Source organism: Fusarium odoratissimum (genome assembly GCF_000260195.1).
Source record: "Fusarium odoratissimum NRRL 54006 unplaced genomic scaffold supercont1.10, whole genome shotgun sequence".
NCBI classification, from domain to species: domain Eukaryota; kingdom Fungi; phylum Ascomycota; class Sordariomycetes; order Hypocreales; family Nectriaceae; genus Fusarium; species Fusarium odoratissimum.
In genome coordinates this window covers 334,918-358,467 of record NW_022158696.1, presented here as the reverse complement: position 1 = coordinate 358,467, position 23,550 = coordinate 334,918, and the positions used below count along the sequence as shown (strand labels likewise).

Genomic DNA, 23,550 nt, shown 5'->3' with positions numbered 1-23,550 from the left:
AATGACGAAACTGACACTAAAGCTCAAGACCCTAGACATGCATGACTCAGCAAACAGCAGTTTTATCTGCCCAATCAAAGTTTGGTATCACGCGGCTTCAACCTTTGTAGTTGTGATTAATTCGAGCGTCAGTTTGTATTAGTCGTCCGAATTCCAAGTAGCAAAGCGAAAACACCCAAAATGTCTGACAAAATACCGACAATTCAGGCTCTTGAGAAGCCAGAGAAGCTTGAGAATATCCTGCGTCAGGACAGAGGAGATGATTGTTTGCCTTGCAAAGTCGTTGGTCAGTTTTTAGAATTTGGCGGTTGCGATTTCTTGCAACTCATAATAACCTAGTATGACGATAGGAAGCGGCGCATTCTTTGGCCTTGGAGCTTACAGCTACTTTTCCGGAATGTCACAGCTTGATAAGCAAAAGGATTTGATCCTACGGAGCAAATCGCCATTCGGTATGAGAAGTCGCAAGTTTGGAATCACATCTATTTCGCTTGCTCTGGTGTGGATGGGACTCTGGCGAGCTTTCAAGTAATCAAGGATATCGATACGAATCATGCAGCGAACTCATCTCAATTCCAACACGTATCCCCTTGTATAATAGCTCCCGGTGCGGCTCCCTGCAGCCGGCTCTAGCTTCCCTACTATCTTCTATTTCAGAAAATCATGTGTTACTACTATATTATACAAGTGGTTGGGTGCTTATCTTGTCACTCAGCCTGCGATACTGAACGTGTACTATGCATATGCCCATCTTCGCACATCAGAAATTAAAGCGTAGGGAGCAAGAAGGGGGGGAATACATACAGGATGAATCAATAGTGTTTCATAAAGCACAGTATCTTACGGTACATACTGCGAAAGTCGTAGTTTTAGTCATTTAATGTCGAGTCACTAAGGCCCCAGAATTGGATTCGAAAATAAAAATCCCAAGTAACCGAAGAGAACCCCAGTTTCAGTTTACCAAATTACAGTTGTGTTATTGATGGGTTGACGTTATGTCGCTGGAGCTCCGTATAAGCTGCTGCGCTGTGTCGTAAAACACTAAAATCTCAACATGAAAGCCCCACATCGAATCTTTAACCAAACTCACCCATCAACCTCCAAAAAGCGACGACAGTGACCGAGAGGCTCACCAACCAGATACTACAAAATACACCTTGTTGTATCCGAATATAACATATTGAAAGACTTCTTCAAAGCCCTTATACGGTCATCTGACCGCAACAGCTAGCTCATATCTTGCTTTGCCATCTCACGATCATCTCACCATGCCTATCACAATCCTCAGTCCTCAGCCTCCCACGCCTCGGAGGCCACAGGCTGTTGCGGCTACAAACTCCGACTCTGACTCCGACTCAGAAGGCGGTGCTGGTGTTGCGGCTGACGACATTCTCACTCCAGGCGCTGAGATAACTTCAAATGCCCAATGGATGCGGTAAGCTTTCAGCACGTCAAACCTCACAATTATTTATGTCACTAACTTCTTCTCTAGTGGACATGGTACTTACGTGCCGTCTGGATCATCGTCTATCAAATCTTCTCTTGCTGGTACCCTCACAAAGACAAACAAGCTGCTCTCTGTGCGGCCTCTCCGAGCCCGTTACACTCCGGAGATTGGTGACTTAGTTGTTGGTCGGATCGTCGAAGTTCAGGCAAAGCGGTGGCGTGTCGATGTAGCCGCGTCTCAGCTTGCCATTCTCCAAATTTCAGCCATCAACTTACCCGGTGGTATTCTCCGCAAGCGTACCGAGACCGATGAGCTTCAAATCCGCAGTTTCTTCGCCGAAGGAGATCTTGTTGTCGCAGAAGTCCAGCAGCTGCACCAAGACGGCGCCGCGAGTCTCCACACCCGCAGTTTGAAGTATGGTAAGCTTCGCAACGGTGTCTTCGTCGCTGTCACTGGCACCGGTGGTGGGGGTGGTGTCGTTCGATCCAAGAGACAGGTCTGGACAATGGATGTGGCCAACGCCGGCGGCAAGGTCGATGTCCTTCTTGGTGTAAATGGATACATTTGGATCAGCAAGCACATAGAAAGCGACCCGGCCGCTGAGGCAGCGGGCATCAATCGTATGGAGGAGAATGTTAGCAGCAAGGTCTACTCGAGTCAGAATGATCCCATGGAAGTGTCGACCATGCGCGAGATTGCGCGAATCCGCAGCGTCATCCTGGCCCTTGTTGAGAACGGGCTCAAGGTGGATGAAGATACAGTGACCAGAGGATACAGTGAGGCAGTGGATATGGTCCGTGATACCATTGATGACGACCTGTACCTGGGAGGCAAGAAGGGACAGCACCTAGCAGCCGTTTTGACTGGCCGTTAATGCTTGTATATTCAAAAATCTTCTGGCCTATTGGCAATCTAATACAAGATACCACAACCTCAAGTTTTACTAGACATGGAGTCATAGTGTGTGCGCAATATCAAGTTTTTGTTATTTAGTTTGAATCATCAACACCTTGATCAGGCGCATTAGGATGTACTTCAGAGAGCATAGATGTCGCTACAATGCTTTACAGAAACTAAGGTAGAACTATTTGATCATTTTACATGTAACCGTACATACGAGGGGTATCCTCCAATTACCACCGTAACTGCTTTCCATTTCTCAGCAAATGGTGTTAGACCACCGAGTCTCGGGGAGCCCCCTTGTTTTAGCAAGGCCTTCTCATGATATATGACTGACTAATAAGAGGGAGGGATTAACTAGATGATTATCGTGTGAGCAATTGGCTCAGAACACCCTTCTTTGCTTCCAGTATGGCGGCTGCAACCACGAGGACGGCCCACCTGAGAAGAGCGCCCTTGGACTTCTTTGATCCGAGACCGAGGACCAGCGCAATGAAGTATGTAATTCCCTTGGTTTTGTTACCGTTGCGATCAAAGTTAGGTTTTGAGTCGGCAACAGCCTTCATTCGATTCATAACGGGCCACTGGTATGGCATGTATCGCACGCGAAAGAGGAAGTCAGCCCAGTAAGGGACTTCGGCGATAGTACGCTGATGGCTAAAAGTTCTGATAGAGTAGATGCCATGATAGTTGCCCATTCCAGATTGGCCAACACCTCCCAAGGGAGACTGTGGAATCTGAGAGTGGAAGAAGGCATCGTTACATGTGGCGCCGCCAGAGGTAACATTATCCAGAACTGTGCTGCGTTAGGTATACTGTCAAAAGATTGGCGAGGTCAACGTACTCTTATTGTTCTCGGCCTTGCTTCCAAAGGCGCTAAGAGAGAGAGGCGTCGGGTCAACTGTATTAGCAATACCGATGGCCTGGTCGAGGGAATCAACCGCCATCATTGCGAAAATGGGGCCAAACGCCTCTTGGGTCATCATACTGTCGTTGATATCGTCAACAAGCACCGCCGTTGGCTCCATGAACAGGGTAGATTCGTCCATGGAGCCACCCAGGACAATCTTGCCGTTGGTGCCATCAAGCATCTTCTTGAGGCGGTTGAAGTGGCCAGCATTGACGATGCGGCAAAGGTCAGGGCTGTTCTTGGCGCCTTGGGGGAAGAAGGTGCGCATCTGGTTGTTGAGCTCCCCCAGGAATTGAGAAAGAACATTTCGCTCGACGAGGATGTAGTTGTGAGACATGCAAACCTGGCCTGCATTGAGAGATTTCTGCCACAGAAGTCGTCTGGCGGCCAATTTGAGGTTGGCGTTCTTGGTGACAAAGGCCGGGTTCAAACCACCGAGCTCGAGAAGCACAGGAGTTAGGGTCTCGGCAGCCTTCTGGGCAATAATCTTGCCGACTGCCTTGCCACCGGTGAAACAAATTTTGTCGAACTTCTGCTCGAGCAGAAGTTGAGTCTCGGGCAAAGCACCATTAACATATGTGAAACATTCGGGGTCCAGGGATTCGTCAAAGATCTTCTTGAGCACCATGGCACAGTTGGGAGATGATTCAGAGGCCTTGAGAACAACACAGTTACCACAAGCGATCGCGCCAATGACAACAGGGAGGTTGAGCTGAAAAGGGAAGTTGAAGGATCCAATGTTAAGGACAACCCCGAGTGGTTCGAAGCGAGTGCGGTGCTTCATGGCACGAAACTGCAAAGGAACATTGGGGACAGGCTCATCGCGTAGCCATTTCTCCATGTTATTGACCATGTCGATACATTCTTGCTTGCACCAATCAATCTCGGCCAGAACGGCCTCGTACTTGCACTTGCGAAGATCTTTGATAAGAGCATCTTGCATCAGTTCAGTGTTGTCGACGATGGCCCAGTACAGCTTGCGAATCTGAATCATGCGAAACTCTATGTCTTTGGTGCGGCCTGATCTGAAGGTCTTCCTCATGAGATCGACCTTGGCGGGGATCTCATCGAGGGGCGTGTGCTCTAAAGGAGCAATGGTATAGGATGAATTGTTGTCAGCCATGTTGATGAGTGATGTTGAAATGTGGTTGGCTGGCAGGATAGATTAAGTGCTGACGCCACTGCCTGTGCTTTGGTGGGTGTCGCGGGTTGGGGACGATGTATGATGCGTAAAAGACAACTCGTTGTCTAAGAAAAGGATGGTGACGATTTCAGTTGAAGAAGAGTTGAGAATTTTGGTGTTGGATTGAAGTGATGAGTTTGAGAATGCGTTGATCTCTCAGAGGCCTTCTCCTAATTAATCAGGCTACCTTGCCCAGAAGTCGAGATTGGGTGGATTCGTCAGTTCTGGGAGGAATATTTAACCAATATTTCTGCGCAGCCTCACAATATAACAGTCATAGACCTTAAGCAAGACCGAACCAGTTGCTGAAGCGTCAAAGACTAGGTAGATACGACCTCGAGATGTAATCAAGAAAATAAAGGAGCCAGGACAATCAATTTCAAGGGATGCAAATGAGGGGCTCGTTGTATCGAACCCCGGATCGCCTCCCTCGGCAGCCATCCACATCCACGTGCTGAATCATGCCGAGGCACAGTTTCGTCAGAGCTTGAAGTCTGTTTAGGTAGGTACATAGTATGGGTTGAACTGGCTCAATGGATGACAATGACGATCATTTGCAATACCGGTCGGTACCCGCGCGCATGTTAAGTCCTGCACGTTCAAGAGCCACCAGCCCTACCTCAGGTACGCCCGCCTGTTTAACTAGTGCTAGCCCGAAGGCCGAATCTCTCATGAATTCAGTGGTTCTTTCAATGGCATCTTAGACCAGTCCTTTACTACTACTGTCTTATAATCAAGACAATAGCGATTAATGTTATCATTGGATTTCATTATCTCTTCTATTACTAATTTTCCTCGATATGCACGGCTCGAATTAAGTTGGCACTTGACGTTATTGCTGTTGTGTTACTCCAAGTCCTGTACTTACCACCTTTAGTGTGACGCAATGCCACCTATACGCACATCTCGCATGGTGGGTCTGAAACTGGCATAGGGTGCTTTTTGGGCTTTGCCCATCTATTACACCAGCATTTTCCGAGCTGGCATGATCTTCATGCTTTTGTTGCCCTGCTATCAGAAGCTGCCCAACCGGGCCCACCTTTTAAGGTGGTGATAACCTCACTTTGAGCTCCTCGTGACAACGGTGATAACTTCACTTATGATCCTGCTCCCATTAACATGTCTTTTCCGATTCCCTTCCTTTCCAAAACCCTCGCCGCCAGCTCCTCTACTACATCCTTGACCCCGTCTCCCCAAAGTGCCGACACAACCCCAAACTTAGCCCCTAACAACACCGACAGTTTCCTCCCCTCTCCTAACCCCCGCTCCCATACGCTCCCCGCGGCCTCCGCGCCATCGGCCTTGCCAGCAACCACGGCCGTGGGTGGCGCCGCTTCTCCTAAGTGCGGAGCCAGCACTTGGAGCCGTATGCGCCGAAGCTCTTCCAGGCTCTCGATGGAGGAGCTGTCGTATAGCAGAATTAGAGCATCCGCTTCCGTTGCTATGCGGCGGGATTCGGGAGCAGATTGAATAAATGTTGATGGGATGCGCTCAAGATTGATGATGGTCGGGATGCCAGAGACGTTTGCCAGACGCTGGTCCCCGGATGTTTCGGTAATGGGATCGTACAAGTCTGTGAAGACATCTTGACAATACTGGTATCTTGCTTAGCAAATGCTCTCCCTCATGAGAACGAACACCAACGCAGCAGTATCTATTCGTCTTTTTGCACCGAGTTAACTCACCCTCCGTATGAAGCTCTTCTTTCCAGAAGCCGGAGCTCCAAGAATAATAATGTTGACCAGGTGTTCCGTCTGCATCGTGTAGTAAGTCCCCCTTTATCCTGGATTGTTTTCTCGAGGAAAACGAGTAATGGACGACGCTTTTTTTTTTGATAAGAAAAAAACGAGGTTATTTAGATGGGAGTTGATCATATGTTTCCTCATAATGGCTTGGCAGTCATGATGCTCTTAGTCAGCAGCTTCAACTTGCATGATGAAACGACATGAGCCTATTTCCCCAATAAGGTTGGCTGTACAGGCACTTTGATCATGAACGTCCTCCTAAACTAGGTGTTCATGCCACATTCGCTCCATGTGCACTCTAAGAAGCTGACTCAAAATCGCCTAAGACGGCTCAATATCCGTGTGCCTTTTGTTCATGTCCGCTTATATATACACCTGCAGTTGTACATGCTCCGCCTGTTTCAGCGTACGTATAATACATATCATCCCCACGTTAAACATCTGAGGGGTTTGTCTATTTATTTCTTATCTCCTCGCACGGCTACCGCCAGCACTCTTACCGGGTGTTGCAGGCACAAGCTCCGCAATCTTAGCCTTCTTCTGGTCCTCGGCGGCCCTCTTGATCAGGTACTCGTCGATGGCCTGTGTTCCATCGATCAGCCGACCGCTCTCGGCGATTTTAGCATCCTCTATCGCTAAGCGTTGGCGGTGGGCATCAAGCTGTTCACGGCGCTCAGGAGACATGCGCCACTCCTTGGGGAATTGCGGCTTAGGCTGAATCTTATGATGTCGGGTATCAAGAGGGATATCCTCAAATGTGTCCTTGGGGTCTTTGGCAGCAGCAATGAGGTCGTCAACTAGATTGGAGAGGTAGCGCTTGTTCTGTGCTTGGTGCTCAAAGCTATCGCTGCTCATCTTGATGATTTCTGTCTCGGGGTTGTAGCGAGGGCCAGCAAGCTTTTTAAGCTTCTCGGTTTGAACTGGGGTGAGCTTCAGGTCATCGGGGGCGAACTGCACCACCACCTTTTTCTCCGCAGGGTGGAATTCGCCCATATAAGAAGTGTACCGCCATCGCAGAACCTGGTTGTCGCTAGGAGGGACGAAGGGCTTGGCATACTCTGCTATAGTATCAGTATAGACATGTTTTGTCAATTTCAGTTCCACTCACTTGACAGAAGAGGCAACTCCCATACTGCCAGTCGTGCGTACTGTCGCATATCTCGAATTTCGTCAAGCTTGCCATGAGCCATAGATGTTATGTCGTCCTCGTCGAATTCCTCGAGTTCTTCGGTATTGGTTTCGGGATCCTCCTCGTCGAACCAGAATGACTGTTTATTGGGCCTTTCACCCTTGTCATCTCTTGTGATATCTTCCAGCACTGACCTATCCTCCGACGCCCAGCCAGGGTGCCATTCCAGCTCATTTTGCAGGTAGTGGTCAATGGAATTATAACCATTCTCTTTGGCCAGCTGATCCAATTGTTTCAGCCCCTCCGGTGTGGAAGCCTCAGCTAACGCAGCCTCCAGCTTCTTCAGCTCTATAGGACCGAAATCATCCTCCTCAGCGTCGTCTTGGCGTTGATCCTCCTCGCGCGCCCATCGTATCGTTGAAGTGGTAAATGCCCGTTGAGCATGCGGTTTTGGGCGGATAAGCGGCTGAGGCCGGGGGATTTGTTGTATTCGAGGGGCCCGACGGCAAGCCATGGCGCATAGCCTTGCGGCTCTTGATACTGAAGCCATTGCAATTCGTCCAAGAGGGCAATGCCAGCGTCGAATTGTCGTCCGTCTCAAAAGGTGGGTTGGCGGGCTTTCAAAAATTTGGCTGCACCACCAAGCTTAACTGTAGTTGACCAGGTTCCGATAATTAACCGCCATAGCTTCCTCTTACACGAACCGGCCTACCTACCCTATTGCGGAAGAACGGTATAGCTTAAGACTTTGAATCAACAACTCATCTGACTTTCTTTCTCCTCTACTGGTTTTCTCGCGGGTATGGAGGGGCCTCGTCTCGATCGTGTGTGCCTCGTCACGGTTGGTGCGACCACGGGTTTTGGAAAACTTGTTGAATCGGTACTGCAGCCAAGTTTCTGGCAATACATGAATTCACAGAGGTTCACCCAGCTGCGCGTGCAGTGCGGCCCCGACCTTGCCTGGGCGAGCAAACAACTTGCCGATCGCAAAGTTAATATTCCATCGGGTCTATGTATCGACCTATTTGCCTCCAAAAAAAATCTCATGAAGGAGGAAATGTCTTTATGCAAGGACGCTGATGGCAAGAGACAACTTGGCCTCGTGATATCCCACGCTGGTAAGTCAAACAACGAATATCTCGTGACTTGAACTGACATATCCCAGGTACTGGAACAATTCTTGATGCCTGGAAGATGGGATTGCCTCTTATCGTGGTACCAAATATACAGCTTTTGAACGATCACCAGACTGAGATGGCCAAACATCTCTCCAAGGAGGGATATGCAATCATGAGCTCTGGAAGGTATGTAAACTTATACCTTCAACCGAGCCTCCTTCTCATATTGGACAGTGCCGAGGATCTTGAAGAAGCTATCCATAAGGTGGGACTCCTCTGGGAGGAGAACAAGACTCGTTGGCCTCCTCACATTATCCCCTCCCAACAGCCCAAGAGGCTTCGCTTGTGGGATCTCGCCCCCGAAGAGGTCGCCAAAGAACAGAACGCCACGATGGTGCATGATTAGGGCTTTGACACCGTCAAGCGCACGGTGGGCCTCTGATCGGACAGTGGATCACTTGGGAGGAGATGTATTTACGTTACGATTTGGAAGGCATATGTTTGGTGTTTAGGCGTATCTATTCGCGCACAACTTGTCAAAAGGTGCATCTACCTCATGTATACTCTGTTTTCCGTGCCGCCCGGGTAGGAAAACACTCGCCAGGTACAGAATATATCTTGCTCAAGGCAAATTCTGAACCTTCCAGATCTTCACATTGGCATCCCCTCCAGCACTAGCAACTCTGCCACCTTCGACCCAGGCAACCCCGTTGACGCCGTCCTTGTGAGCGTTAGCAGCCTTGATTCGCTTACCCTGGTTCCTCTTTTCAAGACACCAGATAAAGACGTTGGTATCAAGACTACCACTAGCAGCGTAGGCACCCGTGTCGTCCCAGGCAATAGATGTTACTCGGGCAGTGTGAGCTGACCAGCGGTCTGCGACCAATTCCCAGCTACCAGCGCTGTAAACATAGATCTTTCCGACACTGTTTCCAGCGGCTAGATGCGAGCCATCCTTGGAAAAAGCAAGCGCAGAGATAGTGCCAGTTGGGTTACTCAGCGACTTGACTTCCTCGAGCTTACCATTAGAACTAGCGTTGTAAATGCGGACGGAATTTTCGTTGGCTCCGATAGCAACGAACGATCCGGATGCCGCAATAGCACCAGGGGTAAAATCAAAAGACTGCTCGCTGACCAGCTTTTCGCCAGAGTACACGGAGACACCGGAATAAGTCGCGACATAGACAAGCCCGTTCGCCGCACTTACACCTTTAGGTTGTGCTTGTAGCTTGATGGAAGTGCCCAAGAAGGTCTTGGCCGACTCGTCAACAATTCTGAGAGTATCATCCCAACCAGCACTGAGTACCTTGCCATCGGCAGTGGCAAACTGAGAGACCTGGTTTGTATGTGCTTGGCCATCGACAACCGTAGCAATCCCTGAATTAACGTCCCAGTGACATACCCGGCCGTCAAAGCTGCCAGACCAGAGGTCAGCACCCTTACCGTCAGATCCAGTTGACAAAGCGGTTATGCTCTTTCCGTGACCATATACAACGCGGGCAAGTTCCGGCTTGCCCTCAGTCAAGTACGCAAGGTTGCCTGCAAGGCTGAGGCTAATGATGAGGCCGTCGCTGCGGCCAGGAACAAATACAACACCGACTTGCTGATCACCCACGCTGACATGCTCTCCAAACTTCCAGGTTTGGACGACGGTGCCCGCATCGACATCCCAAAGCTTTACAGTTTGATCAGCACTAGCGGTGACGAACTTCTTGCCATCTGGCGACCATGACACGGCAAAGATACTTCCCGAGTGCTCACCCTGCCCAATCTCTTTGGTGGGCTCACCCGTCTTCCCATCGTAGAGCTGTATCCTCTTGTCGGCACCAACTGTAACCAAAGAGCTTCCATCAGGAGAATAAGCAGCGCCCAGAACAAAACCAGTATGTTGAGCGCTCTTGTTGTTGAACTTATATGGGGCTCCATGATAGAAGACCATGTTACCATCGTCGCCAACCGTAGCCGCACGGAAAGGGCGTTGAGGTTTCATTGCGACGGCATTGACGGACTTGGAGTGGCCGATGATCTCACCAACCGAGTTCCCGCTATCAGCTGTAATGCAGCGACCGAATTGCTCGCGGCCATCGCCAACAGCAATAACACGTTGCGACTCGCCGTCCCAGGCAATATCGTTCAGACGACCAGAGATGATTCCGTACTCGCCCCTGGTGCTCTCGATAGACTCAGGCTCCCACACCTTCAGCATTCCGCTTGAGTCACCGCTGGCGACCTTGAAGCCATTAGGAGCAAATCGAGCAACGGTTGTAGGGGCGGTGTGGCCGGTGTATTCCTTTGCGTCCGAAGGGTTGTCGATGGAGCGAACAAATATGGATTTTCCGCACTACATGGGTCAGAGACATCATCTACAGACTGTAGTCTTCTGGCAGAGGGCAAATCATACAGGATAAGCTATCCGTTGACCCTTGGAGTCGGCCGAGATCTGAGTTGGCTGACCACGGTTTGTAACTGGGACTGCCGCAAGGATGCGGTCGAGAGTGATGGATGGAGACGCCATGACAGAGGCAGCAGCTGTTATGAGGTATAATTGTGCAGAAGATGTACCCGTATAAAGCCTTAAAAGTCAAAATACCGTCAGCTTCTGATGCGAAGTTCTTGTAAACGTGGGGGAAACGTTTCTTGTTTGGAGGGGCACTTCTGCGTACGTCAACAAGCTGGTGTGGGGCACCTTACCTGTTCAGAATGAATGGCCTAGTAGTGAATAGTACTAGAAAGTCGATTTTATTATTGTGACATCAAACTTCAAATATCACATCTTGACGTATGGCCACTGCCTAAGCAGGCAATCCTTTTCATTGCCATGAACATCCATGTCACTAGTATAGAATTCCCAATAAACCTCCTTCATGAAGGTTGTTAGCTCTCATCATACAGTGGATCCAAAAAGTGAATATCCATCAAGCTGCTAACGATGGGTTCGACCAGTTTCACAATGCTTGACGTCTGCCTACTCCAGGCAATAATGAGAAGCCACACAAATATGACCATGATGACAGAAGCGGTCTCTCCTCTGCTCTAAACCCCTAGGCATCAAGTATCCATATCATGTCTGTTCAAATGACTTGACTTTGCAGCAATACCCAATGGCTCGGACGCCAAATGGTGTAAAGAGCGCCGTCACCTCGCAATAGTGCAAACTATATGGAAGCTCAAGGTTGCATGACTCCAGTGCCCTAGCCAGAAAGAGCATGTACTTTATTTGGACACGATGCTGGCTGCTTTATGCTTGTGTGATTCATCACGTTTTTGATATGAGTGGCATGTCCCGGGCCCCCATCTTATCCCCAATATGATACTTGTGCAGGTTGTACTAAAGAAATACGAGGCGAGTGAGGCATTCATATGCACGACACCTGGCATCGAAGGCTGCGTCTGCTCATCATGGCATCACCACTTAGTTCTAGTCTGCATTGCTCGATTTGAGTACTACTCTATGCCAAACAAATCGCCATCTAATGCTTGAGGAATCTGAGCTGTAAGTCCACCGAGGTTGTTTGGTGGCGCGCCAAGATACACACGGTGGTGTCTGACTGGGCAACCGAACTCACAGCACGAGAAAAGGACACACTAGTACGACGTTGCAGTTGTGCAGACAAGAATAACTAATCCATAGATTCTAACCACTCATGAACTGCATAACACAGCATAACACCGCACAACATCGCACTGGTTCAGCCTCCTTGCCCCCTCAAAGCACGCTAGTCATCTCCCCATCTCCATGCAGGGACATCTCCCGGAGCAAAAGCTAGGGATAGCAGCAGCTTCAAAGTCCCCTGTTGGAGGAAAACACACCGAACGACACAGGCACAAGGGTAACATTATTCGATGGTCGGCACAATTGTGGCTAAATCTCCACTTCGACCAACAGTCAATGCAATGCACCGTCGTTACTCCCAGCCGACGCTGGTCAACAACCCTGCCGAAATCGTGGAAATCAATGGATTTGCACTGAATCGTGAATCCTGTTGACCGCCACGACTTTAAAGACATTTATCATGTGTTACTGAGCATCGGTCTGAATATGTCGGTGAAATGAGCATCAGTAACAACAGATAAGTAGGCAAAAACAGAACATGTCCAAGCTTAAGCCACTAATAATACGAAAACCACCAAACGGCAACATGCATCCAGCCCTTTGTCTAATCCCCCTCAACACTCTATCTCCGGCCTAAGGACTTGAACAAAATCTGAGCAGCCCCTGTCAGCTAGCCCGTACCATGTACAGTCCATACTTGCTATGGGGCGCATTGGCCTCGCCTGGGGGTGGGACGGCAGAGCTTCCTTACCCATGCCCATACGGCACGATGCTAAACAAGACCCTGTTGCTAATATCCCCCGTACTCGCCTGTGTGATTAAAAACGCCTCGAACTCCTCAGTTTATATATCTGCTCTTGGTCTCCCTGTGCCAGGACCCGTCTTTTCTCCTTAACCTACTCTGGATTCTCCAATTCTTCCTACTCCATCCTCAAACGTCAACCTCACGTAACTGCCATCATGAAGTTCCTCTGGTCCCTCGCTCTCTTCGCTGCTGCGGCTTCTGCTCAGTCTTCCACTGACTCTGGCGCTGCTCCCTCTGCCTCTAGCGAGTGCGAGGCTGAGTACATAGTCAAGAGATGTCTCGAGACCGAGAACGCAAAGGTCCAGGACTGCAAGTCTAACGACTGGGACTGTCTCTGTGCTTCATATGAGGCTGTTGCTACGTAAGTGAAGCATGCCTGTACCTTGTGAACTGAACTTTTCGTCTAACATCTACCTCCAGCTGCTTCAACAACTGCCCAGACGACCCTCGCGCCAGCTCCGCCCAGAGCCAGGTCCAGGTCAACTGCCAGCAGGCTTCTCTCTATGGAACTGCGACCAAGGCCACCAAGACCAGCTCTTCCACAGCGACAGCTGACGCATCCGATGCTACCGCCACTGGTTCCGATGCTCCTGATGCAACCAGCTCTGCTACAGAGTCTGCCGCCAGCGCCGAGAACACCGACAATGCTGCCGACAAGGCACGCAACACTGCTGGTGTCCTTCTAGCCGTCGCCGGTGTAGTCGCTGCTATTCTGTAATTGCATATTGGAAATGGTTTATGAGTAACATGGAGGAGTTTAATTTGGTCTGGGCTTACGGCCGAAAAGCGTGCCATCAATGAACTATCTAAATAATAACCTAATTCATTAATATACACTCGGCTAGGTAAATGACCTCAGCCAGTTGATGATCTGAACTACATGTACGGATACTCCATGTGCTTTCCTGAAAATCATTCCAAGATCTGCACTACTGTAGTACGTTTTGCCTCTAACCCTAATTAGAGATAACATTGCTTAATCCGATTGGGTGGGCCATCATGTATTCGCAGGGATGTACTCTAGTTTAGTAGCATGTCCAAACCTTATGTGAGCTGAGAAAAGCCATCAGGGGTAGAGATGGCCATTTCTTGGCTTAAAAACCAATTTGTGAGTCTTCGTAATCGTCAGGAAAGAATTGCTACGTCAGCTTTTGGTCTTATTCATCGTGCTTTTACACTGCCAGCTTGTTACCACTGAGAAATCATGATACAAACAGGCGAAACTGCCTGAAACTAAACTCTTGATATAACTATTCCGATCGTACATGTCCCTTCTTGTCTAGGGATAATCGCTCAACATACTAATAACGAAAACAAAACAGAGGTGCAACAACCAAACTGCATTCCAATAAGAAGCCCCGTTCCGTAGCGCCTCAGTGAATATACGTAATTCTCTAATTCAAACAAGACCGCATGTTTCCCGTACTTTAAGCTCACAAAGCGCCCCCAATAGCCTCAATTTTCGTTTGTGACAGACTGAAACCAAGCAGTTGTCGTTTCTCAATCGTGACCTGTTCCCAGTGGTTGTTCGTAAGATATTGACTAAAAAAATATATGGTTGAAAATCGGTGGTTCAAGAAGAAAGGCGAATCCAATGGTTTGTGACTGTATAGCGTTGGCAATAATGGATGGAAAGATCGGCACACAATGTGTAGATGCTATGTTCCAATAGTTCAGAGTTTACGCGACCTTCGTTCCCTGGCATTACTCTTGACCGGCGTCATCAGAGTAACATGCTTGGGGTCGTCCTTACGAAGCCTTACAGCGCCTGATGCGCCGCTGGATCCCCGACGCAGTGAGCGCGAATCCTGGTCGTCATCCAACGTGATCTCTTCTACATCCGACACTGACTCGGTTTCGAGATGATCACTTGTGCCAGAAACAGAGGAGCCATCATCTGTATCATCGTACTCTCCATCATCACTAACAAGGGAAGGCGCATTGTTGCTGACCATGGTATTGGGGCTCATGTCAACATCTTCCATGTCCAAATCTTCGTCTGAAAGCACAGGATTCGCATTACGCGATCCGCAGTTTGCAGGCGTCTTGAAAGCGATTGGGGGAGCACGACCTTTGCTACTGGCTGAATGGACTGATGCGGCCATGACAGTTGGAGAATGAGTAGCCTTTGCGGGCACGCGCATAACGACTGGTTTTCGCACAGCAGACGGGTCTCCTAGTTCCATCTCCTCAATTGATGTCTCAGCAGGCTCCGATTCTTCACCGGAAGTCATATCGTCCAATGCAATCTTTGTCTTTGCATCTGCAACCAATTCACGTAAGTTGCCGTCGAACTTCCGACTTTGCAGTAGATGTGAGAGAAAGGGCACATCCGAAGCTCCTGCGACTGAGCCAGTCATTTGCACTTCACGCCCACGAGGTTTGCCATGAAGCGAAGGGATATGAGTGACGCCAGGCAGCTTGCCTTGATGATAAAGCCTAAGCGAATCGGCAATTCTTGATCTGAGAGCAATGTATGCTTGCTGTTCAGTCATATCAGGTTGGGCGAAAGGATGCACAGAAGTGGAAGTCAGAGTTGGCACGGTCGGTGTAGGCGCCTTTTCCTCTCCAACAACCCCCCCTTCTGTTACTTCAATTGGATGTCCGCTCTGAACGGCTGCTTCCTCGTGGCTCTTGAAGTCCCTCTTATGAGCAATGCGGCAGTGATTGATAAATCCCTGAGTACTTGAAAAGTTCTCCCGGTTGCAATCAAGACATACCAACTTTACCGTCTTCCCATCGGCGCGCTTCAAGATACATGGGCCAGCCTTGTCTTTTGGTTGAGGATAGCCGCTTGACAAAGATTGTAACTTCTGACTCCCAGCTCCACGGCCTGAACGGGCCTTGAGCGAAGTTCCAGATTCAGTGAAGCTATTTCTTGTCGTCCGCCCTTCAGCAAACGAAGCTCTGGCGCGTGAGGCTTCTGGAGTAAAATGCCACTCGGGCTGTATGCCATCAAACGAAGGATCAGGAATAAGCCACTTGGCATAGTGTCTGGCATATGGACCATCAACGACACCAAACGGGGGTGCCCACCTTGGTACAGCTTCCCCCGGACGCGACTGAATAGCAGGTCCCTTTCCGGCACTGACATTCAGCATCTGTTCAGGAGTTGGGCAATTCACAGGGTAAGGGATGAGATGACAACGTCGGAGCTGCTCCAGAGCAACCTGACATTTCGCGAGTTCCTGGTTAATGAGCCGAAGTTCATCATGCTTTAGCAAAATTTCAAGACCAAACTGATGGCGAATCTCATCCCGGGCATCGTCCAAACTAGAGGCCGTAGGACTTTCTTGTGGTTTTGGGCCGGATGCTGAGAAACTGTCGCCTATTATATCTAGGTCTATCTTGGCGCGCTTTATAGGCACGTTCATATCGGACGTTTCATCAGAGCCATATACGCTTGGCCGTCTCCGTTTAGGAGGCTGCGCCTCGGGCGACCCTGATACTTTCGTTTCTGGTAACAGGGGTGACTGAAATGGCTTCAGTAGGTCTGCGATTGGTGGTGTTGCCGGCAGCGTCTTGTCGCTTCCCCGTGATTCAGATGTCCAGAATCGAAACATGAGGATACCTCGACAAGAAGTCAAGGAGGAGACCAAAAAGTCACGACGGAAGGGCCGTAGCGAGCTTTTGTATCAATGCGACAGGCAGCAGCTGTGTGTGGGTTTGAAGACGGGTGAAAATTATGGGAGCGGGTGCCAGGTTTGCGAGAGATGTGGCGCAGGTGAGGCTGACGTAACTGGAAAGTAGGTTTGCGGATCGGACAATCGGAGTCGGGCGCAAAGGGGTTTGATGATGTGGCCCCTCAGAACAGGCCAGAACCAGAGAGGAGTTTGGGTCAACCAGCGACAGTAATGACAAGTACTCAGCGACAATGTGCCGGAAGAGAGAGAAGAAAGAAGGGATCGAGCGCTAGCGAAAGCCTCGACTTTGTGGCCTCTGAGTGACAGCAAACAAAGAAGTGTTTTCTTTGGGAGGGAGAGTGTGTTGTGAATGAAGAGGGAGGGAGACGAGACGAGACGGGAGAGCGTGTAAGAGGGAAGATTAGGTGGGTTGTGGTAGTGAAGCAGCAAAGAGAAAGGTGGGAAAATGGGGGTGCAGGCGCAAATGAAGGTGCGAAGAGGAAAATCGATAACACATGAGAGGGAAGGTGCGTCGAGGGGGAAGTGGAAGTACAGTGTAGGTGCAAGTGGAATTGATGCTGCCGTTGCGGGAGTCTGACACGACGTCGAGGGAAATGGGGATAAAGTCAAACTGGAAGAAGGAGAAAGTGGGTGGCACTTGCAGTGTGCGTGATGGGAGCACCTCAGAGTTCAGTCCTTCACAGTCAGTACCCGAGAGTGACGCTTGGGTCTCGGTCTCTTGTTTTGGTGCTGCTTGTGTACTGGGTTTCCTCCCTGATTGAATGAGCGATCGGCCAGAGACTTGATTTGATTGAACGGCCGATTGAGTGCCCACAAAAAGCAGACCTGAGGCGAAGCCGTCGAGCAGGCTAAAACAAGCCTAGAAGTCAAGGGAGTCAAGTGCTGGCAGGCTGTTGGTGGGTACGCAGGGGCGAAATTGGGGTTTTCTGGGCCCCTTTGGGGAGTGGACCATCAGCCAAGCATGGAAGGAGCCAGGGGATTGTGATTGCGGTACGACGACGGCCAGAAACTCAGAACCATCCACTAATAAATGCAAGCTGGCGTACTTGGCCCTGACAGCATAATGGAAACATCGAATCTTGAACGCTGACTTATCTAGTACCTTGTGATCCCTACCAAGACTGGCAAATAGATTGTCATAAAGCAATTAAAGAAAAATGTGGTTTTGTGGTGGTCAAGTTAGTTGTTTGTTGCTTCAGATGAGTTTCGCCGTTTGTCTCCTTCTATGATCCCAGTCACTTCCCGGCTTGTTGGCAGTGATAACAAACGAGTGCCCAAGTAACTCAGGACTGGACAGGAAGAGATCCGTCAGATCCAGTCGATGGCCTAGTCCGAGCTAGTGCAGACTGCTGCACATGTAGAGACAATGCTTCAACATATGCAGTTTCAAATACTTATGCGCTCCTCAAGTAGCAACTCCTAATCGTGATTCGACGAACAGCCTGGAAGAACCTGAAGAGCCTGGGGCTGCCTGGGAATGCCCTTCAAGGCACCTGTTCAGGTACAAAACTCCACCGTATATACTTCTACTCAGAGGATTTGGCTTCAATCCCAACAACTTGAAGTAAAGCATGTTCCAAACCTAAATCCATCTTATCTCGCGCTTGGCAGCTACACTAGCTACTAGGCAGGTTGCCTGAAAACTACCTCGTTTGATGAGATCTGACAGGACTGTCTTGCTCATTAGTTCTCTTGGGGCCTTGGAATGTTTCTTCGCCTGTCTGTCTCACCTGTCTTTTATTCCCATCACATGCTACTGGTTTTGAATCTGGGCAATCAGTCCTACACTTGACTTCGGGACGAGTCTTGGACGTCTGACAATGCAACCATCAATGAGACACATTTGGTTAGAACGAAACAGGATGGTGTGTAGGTTGTGGGTCTATCTCTCTGTAAGTTGCTGCAGCCACTTCCAACCAGCTCGCTTATTTTCCACTTGACTTGGATGCCAAGCTGTAATTGTTTAGACTGTGCTAGTGTCCTATGTCTGTACCTTAACATGAGTGGCTTTCTCTTAGAAGCCTCACTCTGGTTGGTTATTGCGTCCAAATCTGGTGCAGACTCCTGCATCTCTCAGGTTGAAAGTATCAACGGAAACTGCAACATTTCAGTTACTATCATCCGGTGAGCGTTGCGGGAGAATTTCGTCCATGCCACCATGCAAGGCTGTAAATTGAAAGCTAGGTGATGGGGGATTTCGAAGCACGATGAGGTGATTCTCTTGGGTTCCTCAGGAGCTACCCTCAGCCCCACTAGCTGACTCTGGTCCACAACGTCATCCATGACATCTTCAAATGGGAGTGCTGCTCATCTCTGCTAGAGGGTAATGGAGGGAATTCTGAGATGAATAAATCGGCGAAAGAGATTTAGTACGGTTAACATTACCTCGCCTGAGCTGCCGAAGAGTCAGACTTAGATAAGCCGAGCTGTGCTTATGCGTTCAAGATCTCAACACGACTTTGGAGTTGTGGCGCAAGCCCTGCCAGCCACTTTTTACCATGTTCCAATCTCAAATCTTGCAATCATCCACAATGAGTTGCCTTAGTGAGCTGTCTCTCATTGCATACAGCCACGTGCTTCTGAGGTTTAGTCCCAGAGGGACAGCCTACTGAGTTGAGGAAATCACCTTACAAAAGAAATGTAGGGGGGGGAAAAAAGGGAAGCTCATGATGCCTTACCAATAACTGGAACTCTTTGAAGGTACTTAAGTAGACTACCTACCTTAGGTAGTGCATTCTGGCAAACTGTCCTGTGAAAGATTCTTCGAATGTATTAGGTGTTAAGCAAGGTACAAAGTGCCAAGCATTTGATCCAATGAATAAACGCCTCTGTACTCCAAATCTACACCAAGTACGGACTTGCATGTGCCCCGCAAAGCTCAAGTCCCGGACTGCAACTTTTCTATCCGCTAGAGCCACCTCGTTCTTTTAACATTTTCACTCACAAAGATGCCCACTGCAACATCCAACCATGCCTCTGGCAAAAGGAAGCCAGATACGAATGTCTCCAAAGATGCCCATTTGCCGAAGCGACCCCGAAATAACGACCCTAAGACTCCAATACCAGCTCTGCTAGCTCCCCACGAAACCATCATCGCCGAACTCAACTCCAAATATGACATCCTACCTGCTTCAGTTATCTCGTCGACGCAAATCAAGAAGCGCATCATGCAGGTCGCAAATCATATAATAACCCAAGGCGACCGCCCTCGAGTAGCACTGCTGTATGCGCGAACCGCCGATGTCTGCAAGCTCATCACAGTGGTGGAAAAATGCAAGCGGATTGTCATTGAGGAAGGGAGAGCATATTATCAGTACAACCAGCTATTTGACCAACCAGAAAAGTCTAAAAGCAAAGATATTGTTGAAGAGACAATCCTTGAAAAGAACATTCAAGAAGACAATGGTTCCGACAACGACGATTTCGAGGTTATGCACAGCCGATTTGAAGGCGCAGTGCTACCTCAGCCCTCTCCACGATCTGTGAAGTCAATGAGGATTTTCATTTCGACTGTGCCCATACAGGAATTGAAAATAAAGAAGGGTGTCACGGTCCAGTCTGGTACAGCCAAGCAGGTTTGATACAATCCCCATAATTCTACTCTGTTCAGGCTGTTTTGTCTACCTTTATGTTTTAAAAATACTTCCATGAACCACTCCAGGGATGGTTTATGGTTGAGCAAGTCATATAGCAAATCACAAGATACCCAGCGCAAGTAAATAGAACATTCTGCTTTTATTTGTGCCGCTACAATCGTGCAATACTGTGTAAAGAAAATTTGTGATGTCCCGGCTCTAACGCCAATGGCCCAATACACCCTAAGACTCCATTCCCCGCAGAGCCATTCCCGCCTCTTCCCATATCAGCGGCCTTTATATTCCATTAGTTGACTGCAACCGCTGTGGTGATGTCCAGTGAGTCTCTAGTTGCCATTGTTCTTGGACTTGTCGGTGATTCGGAGGACAAAGTTGACAATGACGGCCAGTAGAAGAATGATGGCCAGAACGGTGGGACCAAAACGGTCATCAAAGCCAGCCTGGCCCTTCATTCTTATAGACTTGGCTCGCCAATGGTACGTCACCAATGCGTATATCATGGTCAACATAGCGACGCCAGTGAAGAGGAATGCAGAGATGAAGGCGACTCTATCACCGAAGTTAAGCATGCCGATGGCGAGGGCGCCGAGGATGACGGTGAAGTTGAGCCATGACAGGAAAGTTCGTTCGTTCGCGAAGAAGACCTTGGGTTCGACGCGGGTTGGCAAAGCAATGCGCTTACCTAGAAGACATGTTAGATAGAGCAAGATAACCAAATGTCAATTGCGAGATTCAATGGGTACTTGGGGCGGACGTACCGGGAGTGGTCTGAAGGAGAGGTTGGGAAGACATGTCGGAATTGCTCGAAATTGGCGAGGTTTTATTGTTGACAGCTCCAGTAGCGAGTGTTGTGTACCCGTTAGCGAAGGAGGAGGAGCGCTGCCAAGTAAAAGTAAAACTGGTCGTTCTTGAGAGGGGATGAGATGATGCTCAATCGGTAATCCTAGTGCGAGCGATTGGCGAATGACTTCACTTGACCAAAAAATGTTTGTGATAAAGAAAAGGTCCAAGTCGTCTGTTTATGTACGACATGGACTGGACTGCCGAAACGAGGACGAGACGCTCGCCCCACTTCTCGGTGTGTGTTCCTGTGAGTAGCAAGCTTGGATCCTGCTTCGAAGAGCACGTGGCTCATTGGTTGGACATAATAGCAGCACGCGACCGCCCTATCAACTGCAGAAAACTTAGCATTCAGAAGCAGGTACGGATACAGGTGCCGCCGGATCTGTCTTGAATTCCTTCCCAATTACATGGAACCACCAACCTGTACGCCGATGAGAGATCACATATTCTTTACAACTTTTGATAAATCTCTTAATCTCGTAGACCTCACTTGGAATGACGAGTCATTTCGAAGGCAACGGTAATTTTGTTATTCTTAGCAATGCTTACAGGTACCATTGAGACACACCGGATCAGTGCGCAACTTCATATCCAATAAGAAGAAACTGTTTCATGAAAGTTTATCATGAGCTATCATGGCTTTGGCTTACCAAAAAAAATCAAGCATTGACGTTGCTAGAAACGAAGCGAAGACATGAGGTACTCATACACATGTAGACACAAGAGTACGATACCTTAGTAATGAAGACCAAATTATATCGAATTTTAGAATAAGATCTTGCATTCTAGATCAACACCCTTATCTCAAATTATTTAGCTCTACAATGCCGTAGGAAGCTATTGTTGTCAACGATCGATTGCACTCAATATTGATCACGTGCCTGACTGGCTCCCTTGTCTGGGTGGTAGGTAGCCGCTATAGAAAGACAATCTGACACAAACTGAGCTAGAATCATCATGATAATAAAATGGTCCCAATTATGGATAGTAAATAACTAGATTTGGTTGTCTTGACCATGAGAATTGCTCACAAATGCTTCTCTCGAGCGCGAAGCATGATTAAAAAAAAAAATTAAGGTTGTTGTTACTGAAGGTGCTAGTCATGGTTTGTGCATGAATACATAACCCGGTTCCTCTGATAACGAGGCTTGTTTTTGTTTACCGACCGTTTTCTACCTGTCCAATCCGATCCACGACGCCATCCATCATACATTAACTCAGCTCCAAACCATCCTCTCAACCCCAAAACGACACCAATCTCTACAATGGCCACTCCTGTATGTGCACAAACGCTGAAAGGATCCTCTATCCGTGCAAGAGTTAATCTTTATCCAGCCGATTCCCGCCAACCGCCTCAAGCAGATCGCTACTGATGTACGTCGCCCATTCATCTCTGCTTACCGCCAACCACAAGACGGCTTCTTTCGACGCGTGTACTAATCACAACAATTACAGGCCTGCAACAGCGCGATTGGAAGCGCCGAATTCTACGACCATGCAAAGACCGAGCAATGGAACTCAACAATTATTGTAGGTTGAAGACACAACTCTACACAGCGTTGTAGTCGAAATATTGACCATGAATGCAGAGCTCTGTTCTGAAAGCCGTCATCTCTGAGTCAACCCCCGAGGGCGCTTCTGCTCCCTCGTTCAAGTTCGCATGCAACAGCACCATCGTGCAGCACCTCGTCCCTACGTCCGCCCTGAACAAGCCCCGTGGTGGCACCGAGATCAAGGCTGAAGAGCCTCATATTTCTACCAGCTCCGAAGCGACTGCCACTGACGGAAAGCCCCATGTCGGTCGACGAGGAATGCACAGTGCCACAGGCGCCTACTGGGATGAGAAGAAGGACGGCATGTGGACCTTCAAGTATGATGGCGGTGAGGGCAAGGGCCTCGACGTGGTCGTTATGCTCATCTGGGTCGCCATTTGAACTACCAGGCAGGCGACGAACGGTCAGGTGTTTTCGTCTTGTTCTGGCCCCAAGTCTGCTCTCTGCGGACGTGGATGGCACCCTAATTCAGCTATGGCGTTGAGGGACTTGGGAAGCGTGACATTAGGAATACGAAGGGTATGATGAGGCTTCCGGTCAAGCTATCCGCCGACGACTTAAGTATTCATGCAGACCTTGGATGTAAAAATACGCTGGAGTTGGTAATATTCTCCAATACCAGAGGACTGGGATCAGCCAAGTTTCTTCTTTTCATGGAACTGTATGCTTTGCCGACCTGAGGTTGGAATTATATAACTAAAAGACTGTGTTTTCACACACCTCTTGATGATCAATGGTCTTTTGTGCTTCGTTGTGTTTGCTCGTCAACATTTTTCTCAACAACCATCGCAGCAAATACTCCTCTGTTGTCCTCAAGAAGGTAGCCAAGTTACAAAATCGAGCTCGACTATGGTTGTCACGGGCAGTACTCCCGAGGCAATTCATGGATGATTGGAGGTTTGCTGCTTGGTGTCGTAGCCTATCAAGCGATGCTTCCTCATCTCGTCTCGTTCACCAGGATTACGCTCCCAGGAAGCATGACGAGCCTCACAAGTCAAGGGGACTTTGTCATCTTGCAAACAGTTCGCTGTCGCCCCGTTCTCATTACGTTGCTTTATTCAGCACATTGTCTAGTGTATTCAAGAAATGTCCTTCTGTGACCCTACCAGCGTACAGTTGGCAGA

At 49.0% G+C, this 23,550-nt stretch overlaps 12 protein-coding genes across 16 annotated transcripts; 6 read left to right on the top strand and 6 right to left on the bottom strand.

Moving 5' to 3' along the window:
* The first annotated feature begins 85 nt into the window (after positions 1-85).
* Positions 86-938, top strand: FOIG_07043 (uncharacterized protein). The gene is made up of 2 exons (XM_031206401.1): positions 86-286; positions 351-938. Exons 1-2 carry the CDS (start codon positions 181-183, stop codon positions 530-532), a joined length of 288 nt encoding a protein of 95 aa, XP_031063520.1. The 5' UTR covers positions 86-180; the 3' UTR covers positions 533-938.
* Positions 939-1,062: 124 nt separating this feature from the next.
* On the top strand, positions 1,063-4,851 carry FOIG_07042 (exosome complex component RRP4). Its single transcript, XM_031206400.1, has 2 exons — positions 1,063-1,435; positions 1,493-4,851. Exons 1-2 carry the CDS (start codon positions 1,269-1,271, stop codon positions 2,319-2,321), a joined length of 996 nt encoding a protein of 331 aa, XP_031063519.1. The 5' UTR covers positions 1,063-1,268; the 3' UTR covers positions 2,322-4,851.
* On the bottom strand, positions 1,760-4,892 carry FOIG_07041 (uncharacterized protein). Of its 2 annotated transcripts, XM_031206399.1 has the most exons (3): positions 3,192-4,838; positions 2,789-3,143; positions 2,380-2,704 (listed from the first exon to the last, which is right to left on the bottom strand). In XM_031206399.1, exons 1-3 carry the CDS (start codon positions 4,378-4,380, stop codon positions 2,701-2,703), a joined length of 1,548 nt encoding a protein of 515 aa, XP_031063518.1. In that variant the 5' UTR covers positions 4,381-4,838; the 3' UTR covers positions 2,380-2,700. The 2 variants fall into 2 exon arrangements, with proteins under 2 accessions (XP_031063517.1, XP_031063518.1); XM_031206398.1 differs by having other exon boundaries at positions 1,760-3,143; positions 3,192-4,892.
* Positions 4,893-5,200: 308 nt separating this feature from the next.
* FOIG_07040 (uncharacterized protein) lies at positions 5,201-6,273 on the bottom strand. The gene is made up of 2 exons (XM_031206397.1): positions 6,126-6,273; positions 5,201-6,035 (listed from the first exon to the last, which is right to left on the bottom strand). The coding sequence occupies exons 1-2, from the start codon at positions 6,198-6,200 to the stop codon at positions 5,538-5,540; spliced, it is 573 nt and encodes a 190-aa protein (XP_031063516.1). The 5' UTR covers positions 6,201-6,273; the 3' UTR covers positions 5,201-5,537.
* Positions 6,274-6,406: 133 nt separating this feature from the next.
* Positions 6,407-7,932, bottom strand: FOIG_07039 (uncharacterized protein). The gene is made up of 2 exons (XM_031206396.1): positions 7,294-7,932; positions 6,407-7,243 (listed from the first exon to the last, which is right to left on the bottom strand). The coding sequence occupies exons 1-2, from the start codon at positions 7,862-7,864 to the stop codon at positions 6,651-6,653; spliced, it is 1,164 nt and encodes a 387-aa protein (XP_031063515.1). The 5' UTR covers positions 7,865-7,932; the 3' UTR covers positions 6,407-6,650.
* A 62-nt stretch (positions 7,933-7,994) lies between these two features.
* On the top strand, positions 7,995-11,058 carry FOIG_07038 (beta-1,4-N-acetylglucosaminyltransferase). 2 transcript variants are annotated; one of them, XM_031206395.1, is made up of 3 exons: positions 7,995-8,432; positions 8,480-8,618; positions 8,667-11,058. In XM_031206395.1, the coding sequence occupies exons 1-3, from the start codon at positions 8,117-8,119 to the stop codon at positions 8,836-8,838; spliced, it is 627 nt and encodes a 208-aa protein (XP_031063514.1). In that variant the 5' UTR covers positions 7,995-8,116; the 3' UTR covers positions 8,839-11,058. The 2 variants fall into 2 exon arrangements, with proteins under 2 accessions (XP_031063514.1, XP_031063513.1); XM_031206394.1 differs by having other exon boundaries at positions 8,045-8,432; positions 8,480-9,120.
* FOIG_07037 (uncharacterized protein) lies at positions 8,618-11,070 on the bottom strand. Of its 3 annotated transcripts, XM_031206392.1 has the most exons (3): positions 10,834-11,054; positions 9,247-10,773; positions 8,910-9,171 (listed from the first exon to the last, which is right to left on the bottom strand). In XM_031206392.1, exons 1-3 carry the CDS (start codon positions 10,945-10,947, stop codon positions 9,055-9,057), a joined length of 1,758 nt encoding a protein of 585 aa, XP_031063511.1. In that variant the 5' UTR covers positions 10,948-11,054; the 3' UTR covers positions 8,910-9,054. The 3 variants fall into 3 exon arrangements, with proteins under 3 accessions (XP_031063510.1, XP_031063511.1, XP_031063512.1); XM_031206391.1 differs by having other exon boundaries at positions 8,618-10,773; positions 10,834-11,070; XM_031206393.1 differs by having other exon boundaries at positions 9,247-11,054.
* A 1,494-nt stretch (positions 11,071-12,564) lies between these two features.
* On the top strand, positions 12,565-13,745 carry FOIG_07036 (uncharacterized protein). The gene is made up of 2 exons (XM_031206390.1): positions 12,565-13,151; positions 13,211-13,745. Exons 1-2 carry the CDS (start codon positions 12,946-12,948, stop codon positions 13,506-13,508), a joined length of 504 nt encoding a protein of 167 aa, XP_031063509.1. The 5' UTR covers positions 12,565-12,945; the 3' UTR covers positions 13,509-13,745.
* Positions 13,746-13,883: 138 nt separating this feature from the next.
* FOIG_07035 (ADA HAT complex component 1) lies at positions 13,884-17,201 on the bottom strand. The gene has a single exon (XM_031206389.1). The coding sequence runs from the start codon at positions 16,351-16,353 to the stop codon at positions 14,464-14,466; it is 1,890 nt and encodes a 629-aa protein (XP_031063508.1). The 5' UTR covers positions 16,354-17,201; the 3' UTR covers positions 13,884-14,463.
* A 2,025-nt stretch (positions 17,202-19,226) lies between these two features.
* Positions 19,227-20,181, top strand: FOIG_07034 (uncharacterized protein). The gene is made up of 2 exons (XM_031206388.1): positions 19,227-19,264; positions 19,383-20,181. Exon 2 carries the CDS (start codon positions 19,383-19,385, stop codon positions 20,013-20,015), a length of 633 nt encoding a protein of 210 aa, XP_031063507.1. The 5' UTR covers positions 19,227-19,264; the 3' UTR covers positions 20,016-20,181.
* On the bottom strand, positions 19,285-21,294 carry FOIG_07033 (vacuolar transporter chaperone 1). Its single transcript, XM_031206387.1, has 2 exons — positions 20,789-21,294; positions 19,285-20,712 (listed from the first exon to the last, which is right to left on the bottom strand). Exons 1-2 carry the CDS (start codon positions 20,820-20,822, stop codon positions 20,357-20,359), a joined length of 390 nt encoding a protein of 129 aa, XP_031063506.1. The 5' UTR covers positions 20,823-21,294; the 3' UTR covers positions 19,285-20,356.
* A 534-nt stretch (positions 21,295-21,828) lies between these two features.
* On the top strand, positions 21,829-23,527 carry FOIG_07032 (uncharacterized protein). The gene is made up of 4 exons (XM_031206386.1): positions 21,829-22,150; positions 22,209-22,247; positions 22,329-22,403; positions 22,463-23,527. The coding sequence occupies exons 1-4, from the start codon at positions 22,139-22,141 to the stop codon at positions 22,805-22,807; spliced, it is 471 nt and encodes a 156-aa protein (XP_031063505.1). The 5' UTR covers positions 21,829-22,138; the 3' UTR covers positions 22,808-23,527.
* Positions 23,528-23,550: the final 23 nt, after the last annotated feature.